This window comes from Haliotis rufescens, unplaced genomic scaffold, assembly GCF_023055435.1.
Source record: "Haliotis rufescens isolate VD_foot unplaced genomic scaffold, xgHalRufe1.0.p SCAF_14, whole genome shotgun sequence".
Classification (NCBI taxonomy): Eukaryota; Metazoa; Mollusca; class Gastropoda; order Lepetellida; family Haliotidae; genus Haliotis; species Haliotis rufescens.
The window spans coordinates 27877552-27893879 of record NW_025963824.1 but is presented as its reverse complement, the minus strand read 5'-3'; the positions used below and the strand labels follow the sequence as shown (position 1 = coordinate 27893879).

Sequence of the window (16328 nt, the reverse complement as noted above, 5' to 3'; positions counted from 1 at the left end):
CCCAAATGGGGAATCGAACCTGGGTTTTCGCCGTGACGCGCAACTGCTTTAACCACTAGGCTACCCCAACGACCCACAGTGATAGGGTTTTATGATACCAAGCCAGCCCGATAATTAAACTTTTTTTGTATTTGAGGTGAGGGGGTGAGGGTGAGGTAAAATGGGGTTTAACGTCGTGTCCACGATTATTGCACTTATATAGCGACGTGCATGTGTGTGTGCGTGTGTGTGTTCGTGCGTCTGTGTCTGCTTGTCCTAGTCCGGACTGATGCCGATTCATAGTGCTAGCCCACTGAGATACCATGCCGCAGTTTAACATGAATACCCCACTCAGACAGTATACTGACTCCAAGCCGACCAGTCCTTGTTTTAGCCCCTTAGTGCCGAAGAGTGAAACAAGAAGTACCATCTTGTAACATCTTTTGGTATGACACGGCCGGGGAACGAACCCCGGACCTTCCGCCGCTCTCCAGTCTTCTTGTATTGGACGAGTGGTCGGTTACATGACCAGTAAACTGATGTTGATACGCCACATTCCGGTACAGCCTGCAACAAGCATACAGTCTTTATGCTACAACTGCGCTGGTATGACAGCCCATCTTTACACATCAAAGTGTCCGGATGGCTAGCTACCCAAAGGGCTCAGTGGAACCGTACAACCATTGTAAATCAAGGATAAATGCGAAAATGGAAAAACGTTTTTCACGTTTTATGATATTTTGTCAACAATGTTAACAATGCCATAACATGTTTTCTGGGGGTGTCACGATAAATCGAAATATCGATATATTGCTATAGTGAGGCAATAAATCGATTGTTAAATCAGTTTTCGATTAATAGTATCGATTTCAGTTAGGAATATCGATAGTTTCGATTGCATTTACCATATCAATAAAATATGCAATGCTGTTCAAATTGGTTTTTCTTTAGTGGTAGTTATTTACACATGGTAATGTGGAAGTTTCTTTTTCTTAAATTATTAGGGTAAAGAAAAAACAAAACAGTCGTATCTCAAACTCTAAAATCCATCTCAAATGATACACTGAAAACTATCGATATTTATCGCAATAGCTCCTTGCTCCAGACAATCCAGTGATTGATATCATGATCATCGACCAACGCAATTGGGATATGATGACATGCATCAACCAAGTCAGCGAGCCTGACCACCCGATACCGTTTGTCGCCTGTTCATCGACATTCAGATCACCCTTAGGGAGATTCAGGGTTATAACAGGTCTCCAGCACCCCATACGACTTAATCAGGTTGTCAGACTCGATTACTTGAGTGTCATCGTATCCTGACGGCGTGCGACGTTGCGCATAAACCAGGCGTAATTTAGTGTATGTGAACAAGGTTTTTGAGCGTAGCTGTACCCCAACCCAAGTTGAGATTGTGCAAGTCATCCAGCAAGGCCGCCACGTAGAGTAGATTTCGGATAACCCTGACCATGCAAGCAACAGGGTTTGTTTGTTTGCTCTCAACAGTATTCCAGCCACATAAAGGCGGCCTGAAAAAATGAGGCCAGGTATATTGCAGAGACATGTACACACTTTACTCTATTGCAGAGACACGTACACTCTTTTACTCTATTGCAGAGACAAGTGCACTCTTTTACACTATTGCAGAGACACGTACACTCTTTTACACTATTGCAGAGACACGTACACTCTTTTACTCTATTGAAGAGACGCATACACTCTTTTACTCTATTGAAGAGACGCATACACTCTTTTACTCTATTGCAGAGACACGTACACCCTTTTACTCTATTGTAGAGACACGTACACTCTTTTACTCTATTGCAGAGACATGTACACTCTTTTACACTATTGCAGAGACACGTACACTCTTTTACTCTATTGCAGAGACATGTACACTCTTTTACACTATTGCAGAGACACGTGCACTCTTTTACTCTATTGCAGAGACACGTGCACTCTTTTACTCTATTGCAGAGACATGTACACTCTTTTACACTATTGCAGAGACGCGTACACTGTTTTACTCTATTTCACTCACTCACTCTCTCACTCTCTCACTCAATCACTCAATCACTCAATCACTCAATCACTCACTCAATCACTCACTCGTCAGATGAACAGACCTCAAGAACGCAGCTATAACTTAGATTGTACATGTCACAGTGACCAGATCAATATTTGACTCCAGATAACAGCGTGTCGCAGTGTACACTTATAGTGCATCCTAGAGCACACCCGTACACTCAGGTAGAAGGTAAGTGTTTAATGAAACATGACATTCTGTTGTACATCAAATACCATTTTGTACGACTGTCCTAAATATGGATAATGATCTATAACAGTGTTGTTACTGTAGACAATATCAGTTTATCTTTACGGACTGATGCTGCATATGCCTGCATACAAATAGGCCTGTAGATTACCTACCCTTACCTGGAGACCCTCATTACATGTACCTCGTGATACTCGGGGGTTCAACGGTACATGTAGACCAACTGCTACTGTTGCAGTCTAGAGCACACCCGTAGAGTCAGGTATAAGGTATAAGGTAAGTGAGTGGTGACACAAGACATTCTGTTGTACATCAAATGCCATTGTGTACGACTGTCCTAGATATGGATAATGATGTATAGCAGTGGTACTACTGTGGGCCATATCAGTTTATCTTTGAGGACTGATGCTGCATATGCCCTCAAACAAAGCCTATAAATTACCTACCCTTACCTGGAGACCGCCATGTGGTTTTCAAGCGATTGTGCAACTTTGACACTTTAACTGTTATGGTCACATACTCCCTGTGTTTAATCTGTTTGAACTGGAGGGTGTTGTTTGAGTTCGTGTCAACGTTATCTCATATTTATTACCTACGAGGGCAAACATATCTGGGTTCATAAAAATCATATGTGCCCTTGTGTCATATCACGTCACGAAACAACAGTGTATTGTTTCCGTCATCCGGACCTCATTGTTGACGTCATATGAATCTTATTGTGACGTGAGGTCGGAATGACGTCACACTAGAAACGACGTCAAAGCTGAAAATTGTGATGTCATTCAACAAATTGTGGTTCCGCTGCTATTTGCTGTCCTTATTAGTAAACACTAAAATTCGTCTCTGTATAAAAACATCTTCGGTAATAAATAGAACATTATATGAATGTTAATGTCATACTATGTTTCCGACACTCGTGCCTAAATTCCGGTAAAAACTGGAATTTAGACACTCGTGTCATAAACATAGCATGACATGAAAACTCATATAATATCCTCTATATATATGTTAGAAGTACACCTCTATTCATCTAGCAGTAACTGCATACCTGACAAGAAGAGATGGCGATGGTCACCGTTAACCTTCTCGTGACTCACAGGCAGGTGGGCTTGTATACCACTCAGGGAGATAAGAATTAACATCGAGTGAGCACTAAACCATTGACCGGGGCAATAAGCATGCTTTCGGGTTTGGATTTGGTGCATTATTAATAACTTTTATACACATTACTGTTTATTATATATGCATTATTTACAGCAGGACAACTTGACCACCAAATACTTAGAGCCTATCATGTAGCATTCAGTAACCTTAACACGTCTTGACTGCTGGTGCTACTCTATTATGTACTGTCATGTCAAAATGTGTGTTGTTTTCAATCGGCATCTTGTTACGCACCGTTTAGTATACACTGTCCAGAGACACATGGCGTCCTTCTCCTTGTAATTAGATTATCCCATATCAATTATCTAGTTAACCTGCACCTTCTAAATGAGCATCTGTGATGTCCAAGTCGATGTGTTAAAGTTGTCTATATGCATAAAATGAGTATCGTTATGTTTGATATCCAACTGGTCTGCTCATCGATGTGTTTTTGAATTTCCATATTTTGACTTGTACCATATGTTCCCGCGTTACCTCAATAACAATGAATAATTGACTTTCCTGTGCATGTGTTCATGACGGGTGCTACCGGTGGGGCGCGATAAGCTACCCTTTTTTCGAAAATCTGGTATCATCCCTTTTGGATAATGTTTCATTGACACATGCTTTGGGTACAGTCTGAATCGTACACGGGAATTTCTGCTTTAATGGATCCATCTTCAGTGCTACATTCCTATACTTTTCATCGTTATTTTGCCGTTTTCGCCCTGTGCAATCCGTTGAGAAGGATACTTAATATGATCAGTCATTCTCTGGCATCGATATACAACTGGTACTGACTGTATGACTTATTCAAAATACTTTAAAAAGCATAGTCTGGAATGGAAGTCGCAAGCTTAAGAAAGCTGCTTTCTAAGTGGCTAACGTTGACTTCCTGTAAGTCATTTCATTGGTCGGTCATAGTTCGGGAAAGGTTGTTCTGACGTGGGATGTCCTCGGCGATAGCGACAATTTGTATCTGATTGTAATGAGATTGAGGTAATCTAAGTCTGTGATTAATCCTGTTTTCTGGAAGAAGTGATCGCTATGTTTTCCACATCTACCTATGAGACAGCCCGTTAATAATGAACGAAGAGAATAAACGACTTAAAAGGCAATGCAGTTCAAAGCCGCCGCTTTAACCCACTGGATGCTGAGTTTTTCTGACGTACATTTTCCTAAGATCTGAAAAGTGAACGCTGTGCGAGAGTTGCGCTCACTCGGCACTGGATCTACCTCTGGCTATAAAATTATGCAGATACGTAGATCATCTTTTGGTGTATTTTTTACTGCAAATACTAAACCGGTTGTCAAAAAGGACACTGCTAAGTGTTGTCTGAGAATATATTCTTCGTTGAAAAACAGCAAATTTCTCCCTTTTTTTATCGTACACGGATAAAAGTACTGTGCGACGATTTTTTTTTATTTAGCAGATTTGCGGAAATTCTGCCAAATATCTGAAGGACATAAATAAACATCAAATGGATTGATATGTTTATGTATAACGTTATACATTCAATACAATCAAATATTCTGACTAAAATGGATATTCCTCTATGACGTCAAAAGACGACAGAGAGGTTACACATGTACAAAGAAAAGGGGGCGTAACCCCTCTATGCTTAGCTCTAGTTTATTGTAAAACGGGTCACTTGGAGAGAATAAGCTGTGGATAAGGATACTATATTTATCGTGGTGTTACTAAAACCATGACACCAATTAATTTGACGTTATGGCTGGTTTTATGTCTTTGACAACGTCGGAGGCCGACGACATTGTCTGATTAATATATATTTCCACTATGCTATTTTTGAAATTCATTTCTCCGAGTAAATATACGAAATTTAGATTTTTAAAAATGCTGTTATTAAAGCTGTGGATGGTGATTTAGTAATGTGTAAAACATAACGACAGTTGCTATGTACCTAAATTTCAGAGGTCATTTTCAGTAATTTTGCTTTGCCTAAAATGGCAGTGGATGATCTCAAAGAACAGGGAATTTCCCGCAGAATTCACAACTGTGAAGTATACGTGTGTGCGTGACGTATGTTGAATTTATTCTACTTCAAAATGAGGATTGAAAAGGAGTGACATATATGTCCCTCTGACATCCAGGGGGTTAAGCTAACGAGCTTTTGCACTTTAACATTTTCATTATCTTCCCATCTTAACTAGACTGACACACTCATAGCGTTTGGTGATACCCTGTAATCTGGGTTGCTAGCATCACATGCCCTGTGTTAAGGAACAATGATAAACTGGAACCATGAATCAGGAAGTGAACCAGAGTGAAATAAGATTACCAAAAGTGTTATCAATGAACCGTTATGTTCTTTCAGAATGTGGACAGGAATTAGGCTTGCGCTTGTGACTTTGTTGGCGGTGTTACATATTGCAAAGACGCAGAAAGTGTCGACTCTAAATGGCCCACTTCTTGGACAACGTCTGTCAGTGCTGGGCAGATCTCTCGACGTGTTTTATGGAATCCCATACTCTCAGCCCCCTGTAGGCGATCTCCGTTTCAAGTACCCTCAGCCGTAAGAGTCATGGGAACCGGAAGTTAGGGATGCACAGAAACCGACGCCATCTTGCTTTCAACCTGCAGGTGCTCATAACACTGATGAGACTTACAAACAGATGCCTGATGATTATAGTGAAGACTGCCTTTATCTTAACGTGTGGGCACCAACAGACAATGGCGGTAATCTGGCCGTGATGGTCTGGATCCATGGTGGGGGATTTTATTTTGGATCTACACGACTGCCACTGTATGAAGGCAAATACCTTGCAGCAGAAAATGACGTCATCGTTGTATCAATGAATTACAGATTAGGGCCTTTAGGATTCAGCTACCTGGGACCAGATACCATCCCTGGCAACATGGGCTTGATGGATCAAAGACTGGCCTTACAGTGGGTGAAAGATAACATTGCCAACTTTGGTGGAGATCCAACCCGCGTGACCATATTTGGAGAAAGTGCTGGTGGTGCCAGCGTTGGTCACCACTTGGCCTCACCTCTGTCACGTGACTTGTTTGCCAGAGCCATCACGCAGAGTGGGACCCTCATTTCCCCATGGGCTTACACTGTGCCCAAAACAGCAAAACGAAAGATGAAGAAGTTTGCTGATCTCCTCGAATGTCCATCATCTTCAACTGATGCAGACATCTATGACTGCTTGAAAACAGCAGATGCCCAAACTATGGCAGACCTTCAGCTCGGTATGTTAGACGAAGGACTTGGTTTCAGACCAGTTGTGGACAGCTACTTTCTCCCCGATGACCCCAAAAGCCTGCTTGTTCCATCAAGCAGACCAGTGTTTTGCATGGCTTTACTAAAGATGAGACAACACTGTTTTTGGCAATGACGTTGAAGATGATGAGAAACGTATCGACATTACCGGAAACATTGATTTTAAGTCGCCCAGAGTATGATAGTCTTCTGTCATTTGACATTGTAGGTGGAACAGGAATCCAAGAACCTCTTCGTCTTTTTTATGAAAGTCAGCGAGCCCCTCTAAAGGACAAAGATTATTTTGATGTTGTGATTCGTACGGCTTCGGATAGGGGAATGAAGTGTCCTCATCTTGAGTTTGACAGATTGTACTCTCCTGCTAACCCTACCTATGTGTACAGTTTTAATCACCGACTATCAATTAGCCCATATCCCCTGTGGATAGGAGCAGCCCACTGGTACGAGCTTGACTTTGTGTTTGGTTTGGTCCTTGACGAGTCTCTAGGCTGTACACAGGAGGAGGTGGAACTCAGCAGGATCATCATGACCTACTGGACAAACTTTGCCAAGTCAGGGTGAGTGAGTGAGTGAGTGCGTGAGAGAGTGAGTGAATTGGTGTGTATTGTGATCATTCTTCAACGGAATCCACAAGGTCAAAATAGTTGGAAGACATGAATTATTGAACGAAAGGTCTCTACCTCGATCTGTTATTGTCCCCAGTCATGTACATTCTCACACAATTTTACGTCAGTTCATATTAATTCACAGAAGTCATGTATTCAATGAGACCCGTTAATCATGATAACATACTATTCATCACCTAAATGTTATTTGTTGCGGGGCTAACCATGTGGTTACATTGTTCGCTCATCATGAGGAAGGACCAGGTTCTATTTCCAATGTGCACAATGCCTGAACCCCCCAGACGTGATGTTGCTTGCTTTTTGCTAAAAGTGGGGTAAACAGATACTCACTCGCTCACCTTTAAATGATACCAAACATATCAATCAATCAGTTGTTGAAACATGCAATACTTTTTGATATTTTCATATCTATTTGCAGTGATCCTAACGCACCTGTCCCAGTGAAGGTGAAGTGGCCGGCCTCTGACAACACTGATCTCACCTACATGGCCCTTGACGATGGCAACAACTATACAGCAGGACACAGGGTAGTCCATCACGAATGTGTCTTCATCAACAGGATTCTACCCATGATTCGTGCAGGTAATGTTCCTGATGGAATAGAGGGTTATTTTGCCGTTACACACAGTCGAATGCTTGAGAGGTGACATCAGCACTTGTTTCTTCTTTTGGCGAATCCAAGAAAACACTCCAAAAGTACATCGAATTGTCATGGCAAGCAGCATTTCCATTCAAGGACAAGTCTCCCTTAAACACTACATTCACTTTCAAAGAGCCACTCCAAACTGCGCCTTCTTTCGGGATCATTACATTCATTTTTAAACAAGAAGTTATTCCTTATGTTCGACCAACAGTACCTATAGAAAACCACTTGAAATATCACGTTGAGTGGGCCCAGCTCACTCACCCATTAACTTTGCTTCATGGTCGAGTATCTGTACGAGTTGTGGTTATGGAATCTTCAGTATGCAAAATAAGAGACATTTCTGGGACACATCTCTTTGTATACACTCCCACGAGAGGCTGATACGCCGTGATAGGACCGAAATAATGTCACATGCAGCGTTTGGCCAACTCACTCAATGACTAGCAAAATATGTAGCTGAAATCAGTTGGTTTTATTGCAAACAATACGTTTGTGTGATAAGCAGATGACAACAGCCCCACACGGTGTGATAAATATACTGACGTGAAGCCAGGGAAATAATGAATAAAATTTTCGTGTTCCAGATCCACCAGAAGGACAGGAGTATTGCACAAGAGGATGAAAGATCTGCCTAGTAATAATCAGTACCCGAGTAAAATACATGGATCACGAAGATTTGTGTGAGTTTGGTGTAACACTCCAACCACACCAATATATACCTAACTATGGAATAACATCATGGAATAAACAATTTGCATGCATTCTGTTGTTCCATGTTAAGTCTCGTTTAGTTTACCTTAGTCTAATTTAGTCAACTTTATCATACAATGTCACACATAGATACATTATCTACTCAGACAAGTCACCTGGTAGATAAATTATCTATTCAGACAAGTCACCTGGTAGGTACGTTATCTTCTACTCCGACAAGTCTACTGGTAGATACGTTTTCTACTCAGGCACGTCACCTGGTATATACATTATCTAACCCAACAAGTCTACTGGTAGATACATTATCTACTCAGGCAAGTCACCTGGTATATACATTATCTACCCCAACAAGTATACTGGTAGATACGTTATCTACTCAGGCAAGTCACCTGGTATATGCATTATCTACTCCAACAAGTCTACTGGTAGATACGTTATCTACTCAGGCAAGTCACCTGGTATATACATTATCTACTCCAACAAGTCTACTGTTAGATACGTTATCTACGCAGGCAAGTCAGCTGGTAATTACGTTATCTACTCAGGCAAGTCAGCTGGTAATTATGTTATCTACTCAGGCAAGTCAGCTGGTAATTACGTTATCTACTCAGGCAAGTCAGCTGGTAATTACGTTATCTACTCAGGCAAGTCAGCTGGTAATTACGTTATCTACTCAGGCAAGTCAGCTGGTAATTACGTTATCTACTCAGGCAAGTCAGCAAGTACCCTATGTGTTAGACGTATCACATGCTTTTGCTGCCAATGTTGTGAAACTGGAATATTGTTGACAATGTTGTACATATAACATTCCTATTTTGCCATATCTGATTATCTGTGGTTCTAACAAGAGCAAATAGAAGGCAACTTTTAATACTGCAATGTCATTGCCTTATGTTTATCGGTGTGTGCACATTCCTATAATAGCAATAGTAACATTCATTAAAAGTCATTTGTATTATTAAATATTATAGATAAATACTGCTCAAATAATTCATAATGCCCATTGTAATAGATATAAAATGACCAGAGTGAAACACAACTGATGGTTCATTTCGGGAAAGGAAATTGCTAACTGAATCTTTCTCCATACTTTTCATCTTTGTGATAATGGCAAAGCTGCAAATTATAGTTGCTCGAAATATTTATTGACCGTCTTTCCAAAGGTCATATTATTTGTGATCAAATGTGTGAATATAGTTTTAATTTCATATTTCCTTCTTCACCAAGTTACACACACAAGCCCTCTGTGTGGACAGTTAGACGAGACGACCTTGCTTCTTTTACGTAACACGTCATACACTTCTTCCACATCCTATGTTGGGATTTGAGTTAAGGACCTTCTCCTATTACGAAAACGCCATTCCATCCATTTTGGGGTAAATGACCACGATCTATTACAAAACACCATCCACTGATTTGGTAGAGAACTTTGTCAACTGACAAACACAACGACTGCTTTCACAGTCCACTGGCTTGGTAGAGGACCTTGGCTCAACTTTTTTCCATTTCATCCTCTTCCACATCAACAACAATTTCCTCCAAAACCAAGGTTGGCTAACAATTCAGACTGTTTGGGCAGATGATTCAGGATCACACAGTATTGACCTTCCAACTATCCACACTATCCTCCACACACAAGATCTTTTGGTGAATATCTAGACTGTTGAGATGGATGTTTAAAACTCATTCAGGATCAAACAGTCTTGACATGTAACAATTGTTATATACTTGTCAACGGTGCATTTTGACGGTATGAAAAAGCTCTTGGGGGAATAAAGAACAAAATCGACATCACTGTCCCGAAACGCTTTATGCACAACATGTAAACAATAAACAACAATTGCACAATGAGCGGAATACCTGTTCTGACAACACAAACACAGCGATGAGCGGACCTTCCAGCTCAGGCGTACAAGAGATGAGCGGAGCTCCAGCTCACCTCAGGGCGTTTCCTACGAGCGGCACATCCTTCTCGAGGTCGTCCCTATGCCAGCACTCGGAATACCAAGCCTGACTAACACCCTAGTAACTGTGTAATGGTAGCACATATATAGTACTGAACAATGGTAATACAATGACGTTGCTCTGGACATGGGACTTACGGGGGTGACGTACCGACACAACTCAGGGGATGAACAATTAAGGCATTAAATGTCATACTATAAATAACAGTAATTAACGGGAAGTGTAAAGTAGCTCAGTTTGGCTGTCAGTCAATATACAATAAAATGTTGGTAAGGATTAACAACGGGGATTAGCGCCTAAAACGTAATGACAATTAAGTTATGGAGACATGGCTACAGGGTAATTTGCCAAATGTACTGCAGACAATGGTAGTCATAAATCAGTCGCTATGACAACTTCCCTCCGTTCCGTGAAGCTTGGACCCCAAGCTTACATGATGAGTCCAAATTGATATGTGTGACACGTTTTCACCAACGAAAACAACAGTGCAAAATGTTAACATAATCAGTTAGATGAGTTCAGGATACTGTTGAAATACGTGTGCACATAATTATACCTATCCAATGACGGTATGAAAGTGATCATCTAGCCAGTTTGATTTAGTGCAAGTTTGAAAACTAACCCAGTGATCTTTATAATGTGCAATTTCACTACAAGGTAATTTATCGCTTTGCACAGATTCAATAAATATATCATAGAGGTTCTTTGAATTCAGGAGTCTGGCTTGGTGGTGCGACTCAGTACCGATTAATAATAATGAGTACTGTCATAAAAAGTACGACTTAAACATCTCAGCAAATATTTCGCGTAAAGAAATTTGAAACCAGGAGTCTAGCTTTACCGCGTGACTCAAACGGTACTTGTGGGTACGTTTGCCCTTTTAAGTACAATGGGTGCTCTTCCCGTGTCCTTAAAGGAGCTTGCCCAGATATTGTGGGTACGAAGCCTAAGAAAAAAAATCCTTAATTCCGACATCAAAACTCTGAAATGCTGAATACTGCTGTGCTGTTAATTACTTAATACTGACATACAATAAACATATGTGTAGGGGTGGCTCGCCCACGAATATCCCTAATCTGAATTCAAAGTCCTAGACAATACATTCAATTTTGTACCAAACTGTGCACATTAATAACTTGTAACAAATGACAAATTCGTCGTTTAGATTTTTGAAATTACGAGTCGAGCTTTAAGGTGTGACTCGATAACCCTACAGCTTAGGTTTGTCCGGGCCCTAGCTGCAACTATATGTCTGGCGTGGCCTGGAGACATCTTCAAGATTCCCTACACAATAACTTCAAAGATCTAGCTTGACTGAAGATGTAATTTGGAGTATATTGCACATATACAAAACTGAATTTTGGAAAGACACATTTTGGCATTAATATACTGGCTTTGATCAAACATACCTGGTTGCACTTATCAACAGTCACACAATATATATCCTGGAATGAGTTCATGTAAGTAAATACAAATTAGTAAGTCCCAATGTGATATCTTGTACACAGTGTCCATCTTGTAGGTGCCCGTGAGGCGGTTTCTGTATGGTGCAGGATCTGCATGATGATGGCTGTGGTCAGGATCACTGTGGGATAGGCGTTTATACTTTTTTGGTCCTGTGTATGAACGAAATCTTGAGAGATTCCTGTTGTTTTCTTCAATCTTGTTTCTTCATGGCTTGAGTTGATAATTGTTCTTCAGTGTGGTAGGCATTTGGAGAGGTTACTGGATCGGGAGTAAACTCAAAAGTTACTCCAGCCGGATTCTAACACCAGTTGTCAACGGTGCATGTTGACGGTATGAATTAGCTCTTGGGGGAATAAAGGACAAAATCGACATCACTGTCCCGGAACGCATTATGCACAACATGTAAACAATAAACAACAATTGCACAATGAGCGGAATACCTGCTCCGACAACACAAACACAGCGATGAGCGGACCTTCCAGCTCAGGCATACAAGAGATGAGCGGAGCCCCAGCTCACCTCAAGGCGTTTCCTACGAGCGGCACATCCTGCTCGAGGTCGTCCCTATGCCAGCACTCGGAATACCAAGCCTGACTAACACCCTAGTAACTGTGTAATGGTAGCACATATATAGTACTGAACAATGGTAATACAATGACGTTGCTCTGGACATGGGACTTACGGGGGTGACGTACCGACACAACTCAGGGGATGAACAATTAAGGCAATACATGTCATCCTATAAATAACAGTAATTAACGGGAAGTGATAAAGTAGCTCAGTTTGGCTGTCAGTCAATATACAATGAAAGTTGGTGAGGATTAACAACGGGGATTAGCGCCTAAAACGTAATGACAATTAAGTTATGGAGACATGGCTACAGGGTAATTTGCCCTTGGAGTCAAATGTACTACAGACAATGGTAGTCATAAATCAGTCACTATGACATACTCTTAAAAAACAGAAACGCAAAACCGATATTTTTGGCCATAAAAGCAAAATTAGCGGACCAAGAGGTGCAAAATGATATATATAGCTAAAACGGATACATTTATTATGAAACCGCGTGCATGTTATTAGAATTGAGCGGCCCACCGTAACTTGATAATGCCCTCATATTGCTTGACGACGGGCCATTATCACGCCCGTTGTAAGGTGACGTCATACTGATGTTCAATAGTGACGTTATCTGGTTTGTTCTATGACGTTTCCATATTTGTGAAAGTGGGTCAGTGGCATTCGTTGTCTACTGATTTCAGTAAATGTTTCAAAACCGATATTGTTTATTTTTATTTGATAACAAATTCTATCCATTTTAGCTATAATAACGGTATCGCTATCGTTGATAAAAGTGGAAACAAATCCTCGGCAAGCCTCGGAGTTTTTCCACTTTTATCAACTCGTGTTGATATATTTGATATCAAAAGACACTCGGGTGAGATTCTCTATATAAAGATGCTCGATTTATCTGTAAACTTTCGGAATAGCATGAATTGATATCTAACGTTATAGAAACATGTGGAATATTCTGTGATGTTTCAGTGACACACGATTGGTCTAGCACTGTTCAGAACATGCTGGAGGCTAGTTAGTCTATATAAGTGAAGAGGGCGCATTCCTTTCCTCTCACTTTTCATCTGACAATACATCAAGACCTGCTTTCACCCCGGATTCGCAGCATTGACCGAAGCTTGATGTTATCAGACGTTTGCTATCACCCTGTATTTGTTTTTTTTCATACTGACCACTGCTATCATATTATATAGTGTCATTGAATATTGTACTACCGTTCTATTGTATACTGCCATTATAATTCCTGTGCAGTTATTTGTAAAGATTTGAAAACCTAGTTCAATTAATAATACAATTGTTGACTATATACCATGTGCTGATTGTTTATTAGTTTAACACAACTTTCTAGGTTATCTTATTGTTTCAATTTGGGAATCGACACTAAACACAATCCACACTATCCTCCATACAACGGGTAGACCTATGGCTGAATATCCAGATTGTTTGGGTAGAGGATCATGTCTCCATCAGGATCGCATCCCCCACACCAGCCTCCACACACCAGATCAATGACGGCGCCATTCTGTGTCCGGGTGATACTGTGCACTTTGCCTTCAGGTCCTTTTTCAATCCACTGAAGCTGGATATGAATGGATGTACTTTGATGCGTTTTACACAACAAGTATGACGGAACATTGCTGTTATCGAGATGGTAAGATACTAGAATGGTCATAATTAAATTATACGAAAATAACATCAATGGTTGTTCTTATGATTCTTTTTCTACATTCAAAAATGCATGTAACATTTTAACATCATAATATATTTACTTGTCGCGAAATCAAGATGACTTACTAGATTGATTATCTTGTGGTCCCAATGGCTGCGTTATAACAGCACATCTCTTTATTCTACATATTTGGAATGTTATCGATGATCGATGCTCATGATATAAATGACTGGATTGTCTGGTCCAGACTCGATTATTTACATACCGCCGTCATATAGCTGGAATATTGCCGGCGTTAAACAACAAAGCAAAGCAAAAATGTTATCGATGATTAACACATCATGTGTCTTTATAACACTAGCTAAAAGGAATCACTTACATCAGTGGAGAACTTCATCCCTGTGCCCAGCGTGTCGATGTGAAAGGTTCCTATTCGTTTGCAGCTTCCAGAATATGAATAACAATCTTCTGCTGTACCAAACTTATGTGGCTTCGTCTTGTTCCCGTTTGTGAAGGTGGTGTCAGTTCTCACAACAGTCATAGTCTAAAGCATGGAAATATACCATTTCTCCAGATACATAATATATTCTACAAGCTTATTTGTTTACGTTTTTAAGAATTGAAGGGAAATAATGATAGTTTTATCAAAACAAAATTGAAATTTGAACATATTTGAAAGAAATATATATAATAGTGCAAAGTAGTTTCTCCACTTCACTTTACCTCACACCAACTCCGGACCCACACACTCACATATCACAGAAACCGAAAGTAAAAGGGCACTTACCGATGGCTTTACTCTGATCTTCTGATACTCTGTTACTCCGTCTTTACCAACACCAGCAGCTAGTAAATAAAGCTGTTCATTTCTGCAATTATTGTTCGACCTTTTGGGATAGTTTCCAATGTTCCTATTTGGCAGTGTGACATATTCCATCTGGTGTGTGTCATTCATCAAGCAGTAGACCTTCACTGACACACCCTCAAACTGAGAAGCCGACGGAATGATCTTGTACTCTCCACTCTGAGCTTCTGGGTTGTTTTTCCTGATCTCAAAACATGTCTTAGGCTCTGTAAAGCAATGATATTATACATCACGTATTTTGAAGTAAAGATATTGTACACCATCAATTGAATTAACGTAGTAATTACGCTTTTATTTATCTGTGGCACAGGTTCGGTATCACAGTTGGCTCCAATTACTAAAGTAAAAAGGAACAAAGTGACAAAGAGGGGTATTGTGGACATGTATTCAATCAAACGTCCTGAAAGATAAATAGCAAGCTTTTCTCCTAGTCTATATAGGTTTAAAACCTGAGGTTCATTTTATATCCATGTTTTAGTTTTTAGATCTATTGTGTGAACTATACAATGTTTTCTCTCAACGAAATTATGCTACCCAGTACCTTGCTCGTTGTCGTTGAAGATGTCAAACAATCCGCTGCCTGGGTTAAGGACGCTGTCAGATATTGGCTCTAAGTGTCGTGTGATGCACGTGCGGCTTGTGTCAGAATACTGGAACTCATGGCATGACATGCGGGAACACAACATGGCACATGTCGTTAGTCCAAACACTTTTTGGACCTGGAGATGTTGGGAATCTTCTAAAACGGCTGGAACGCCACTGGTTGACTTTTTAAAATGAGATTCTTCCAAATTAAATGTTATTGATATACCAACAACCAAGAAAAGAGTCCTGAAGTAGCCAATATCCATCTGCATTTTCAAAGACGTTCATGTAATACAAATCAAGTAAACGGATGGTCTTCCTATCCTGCCCAGCTACGGTAATCAAAAGGAGTGAGAAAGAACTACATGTTTGGAGGCAGACACGGGTCACATTAACATTACATGCATGTGACGTGAGACGTAGTGGAGATACCACTGTTGTCATGATCAATAAGATTGCTACAAAGAGATCGCTTTGTTATCTAACGATTGAAGTAATGGCAGACAGCACTAAGTAATGATTTATCGAAACATTCCTCATTAGGACGGTAACTGAGGCAAATCTGTGTCT

At 40.4% G+C, this 16328-nt stretch overlaps 1 protein-coding gene and 1 pseudogene across 1 annotated transcript; one reads left to right on the top strand and one right to left on the bottom strand.

Moving 5' to 3' along the window:
* Nucleotides 1-2250: 2250 nt before the first annotated feature.
* LOC124131279 lies at nucleotides 2251-8558 on the top strand (annotated as a pseudogene).
* A 5501-nt stretch (nucleotides 8559-14059) lies between these two features.
* LOC125379220 (A disintegrin and metalloproteinase with thrombospondin motifs 9-like) lies at nucleotides 14060-15844 on the bottom strand. Its single transcript, XM_048395458.1, has 4 exons — nucleotides 15715-15844; nucleotides 15096-15379; nucleotides 14688-14852; nucleotides 14060-14218 (listed from the first exon to the last, which is right to left on the bottom strand). The coding sequence occupies exons 1-4, from the start codon at nucleotides 15842-15844 to the stop codon at nucleotides 14060-14062; spliced, it is 738 nt and encodes a 245-aa protein (XP_048251415.1).
* Between the last annotated feature and the right edge of the window lie 484 nt (nucleotides 15845-16328).

Bases quoted from the DNA above. Each gene is read 5' to 3' on its own strand.
- LOC125379220 (XM_048395458.1), bottom strand. From the start codon at position 15,844: ATGTCATGCCATGAGTTCCAGTATTCTGACACAAGCCGCACGTGCATC. The intron at 15,380-15,714 runs GTACTGGGTAGC...ATTGCTTTACAG, and splicing joins CTTCAACGACAACGAGCAAG to AGCCTAAGACATGTTTTGAG. The intron at 14,219-14,687 runs GTAAGTGATTCC...ATTCATATCCAG, and splicing joins GGATGAAGTTCTCCACTGAT to CTTCAGTGGATTGAAAAAGG.